The 2,292-nt window shown below is 34.6% G+C and overlaps 1 protein-coding gene across 1 annotated transcript in view; it reads right to left on the bottom strand.

Moving 5' to 3' along the window:
• The window catches only part of LOC116025768 (terpene synthase 10-like), a 5,589-nt gene extending 4,525 nt beyond the window's left edge, over positions 1–1,064 (bottom strand). Inside the window, exons 1-2 of the mRNA XM_031267102.1 lie at positions 838–1,064; positions 436–715 (exon numbers count right to left, since the gene is read on the bottom strand). Coding sequence (XP_031122962.1) covers positions 436–715; positions 838–1,023 — 466 coding nt within the window. The 5' untranslated portion in view covers positions 1,024–1,064. The remainder of the gene's footprint in view (positions 1–435; positions 716–837) is intronic.
• Positions 1,065–2,292: the final 1,228 nt, after the last annotated feature.

The following is a 2,292-nucleotide window of genomic DNA, read 5'->3' as shown; positions in this document are numbered from 1 at the left end:
ATATATATATATATATATATATATATATATATATATATATATATATATATATATATATATATATATATATATATATATATATAACACTCATTGTATTATATATAGAGAGAAATTATTCTGATTTAGATGACTAGGAAACCTGCCGTAGTCATACGGGTGTGCACCAGTAAACCTCACCTATGGCCTAGCCGACAAAGGAGCACAAGAGGTCAACCAGACTTTCCATAGAACCTCACCTTGTGACCTTAGTCAGCAAAGGACTACATAATAAGGTAAACTAACCTAAGTTTTTCATTGTTGATTGCCTCAAGTCAAGAAAACTAATAGATGGCTCCCACCAGGAGTCAAACTTAGAACCTTTAGGTTACCAAGCAACTTACCAACTTAGTTGGCCGGGGTTACCCGAAATATAAATTATTAAGTTATCATCATCACCTTGAGAAATATTAAAGCCATTTTGTCTGAGAACTCTAAACCCAAGAGCTGTGGCATACAAGCCTTTCTCCTCTGACCTGCAACCATTACTATTCTTCTTCTTCTTCATATAGATATCCATCAAAGCTGCCATTATTTCTTCCTCAAAATGGTAAGAACATCCCAGCCTCTGCAGCTCATCAATCATCTCCATTTTCTCCACTTCTCCCATCTCTTCATTCTTCAGCATATTCTTCACTCTCTCCTTCAACTCGTCGCGCCGCGTAACAAACCTCTCAGCCTGCAAACATTTTACAACAACATTATTTGATTCTAGTTTCATATGGAAACATACATGTTTAAGAAAACTGGATAGATTAACATAAGTAAAATAATGTTTTTTTGGAAAAATTAATTACGCACAGTATAATTATTGGTGGTGAGTGATTGAATGTAAGAGTAATCCCAGGTGGGAGGCTCATAATTGCCAGATCTTCTTGTAGTTGCTGTGGTGTGATAACACATGCGAAATGAAGATGCATGAGATCTATGATGAATAGAAGGAAGTTTGCATCTGAATGTAGAAAACATTTTGGCCATTATTGCCATTGAGCAATAAAATTTGGTCTTCTTTTTATGACAGATTTCCCTTTGGAATAACTTTGATGAATTCTCAGTTTTGGTTGCCACATTTTATAGTGAAACGTATTGAGCCTAATATAACTAATTTAATCCAAAAACTAATAAGTTTGACAATAAAATACTAATATTGGAAACCTATTTTAGCGCATCATGCATAAAAACCCCTAATAAGGCAAAAACTTGTGTCAGACCGTCTTACGGGTTTCAATCCGTGAGACGGGTCGGATATTTGATTAATATGGCTAAATATCTGACCCATTAACCAAATATTTGACCCATTAATCAAATATTTGATCCGTCTCACGGTCTCACACAAGTGTTACCCAAATAATAAATGTCAATTTTGGTGGTTGGCCTATATCTTGCCACGATCAAGAGATTTGCGTAGCAGTCAACAAATCAAGACTTACCATTATGCCAAAAGTTAGAGCTAATAGAAAATGCACAATCTTATTTACTTATACTTGCGTAGGACTTACCACGAAATTGCAATTCCTTCATTTTCATCCTATCCCCTTTGGTATTTCAATTCCATGAATTTTAGAAGGAAAAAAAAAATATTTTGAGATAAAATTACCAGTCTTTTTTTAACCTAAAATTTATGGTTGACCTCTCTCTTTTCATTATAACTGCCATCTTCTTCTACTCTAAACACAAAACGTCAATCAGTAAGCCAACCTCAATCAAATATGTTTTGCTCAAAACTCTCTTATCTATTTTATTGCTTTCATTATGCAATTCTAAGGTTCATTTACAGTGTGCTTATAAATTTTCAAAAGTAAAATTTGAATTTGGTCATTTAATAAGATTAATAATAAGCCAAAGACTTTGTGGTCTAGTGGCTCCCGTGTCTCGGTTTACATTCTCACATGGATTATGGGAGTGAGTTTGAGCCTCAGTGGAGACAACTGTTGGCTGAAGGGTCAGGAAGAGAGAACGATTATACTTTCTGAGTTAGAACATTAGGAACCTTACACCCATGCTCGGAAATTCATTGATAATGAATTTGCCAGGTTCTAGGGAGGCTACTCTTATTTTTTGTCGATCGAGCCGCTCTCCCTCATTCCACTCGTCCAGCCCTCTTCACGAACTTGTACAATCGATGCCACAAAGATAGCAATTCTTTCTCATGTATACCTAGTAAACATTGAAATTGAAATTCTTAATAATTATATTCCTGCAAACTAAACACTGGAATTTAAATTATCACTTTATTTCTACATTATTCATTTCTTA

This window comes from Ipomoea triloba, chromosome 7, assembly GCF_003576645.1.
Source record: "Ipomoea triloba cultivar NCNSP0323 chromosome 7, ASM357664v1".
NCBI classification, from domain to species: domain Eukaryota; kingdom Viridiplantae; phylum Streptophyta; class Magnoliopsida; order Solanales; family Convolvulaceae; genus Ipomoea; species Ipomoea triloba.
The sequence above is the reverse complement of the archived record's forward strand: the minus strand, read 5'-3'. Positions and strand labels throughout refer to the sequence as shown.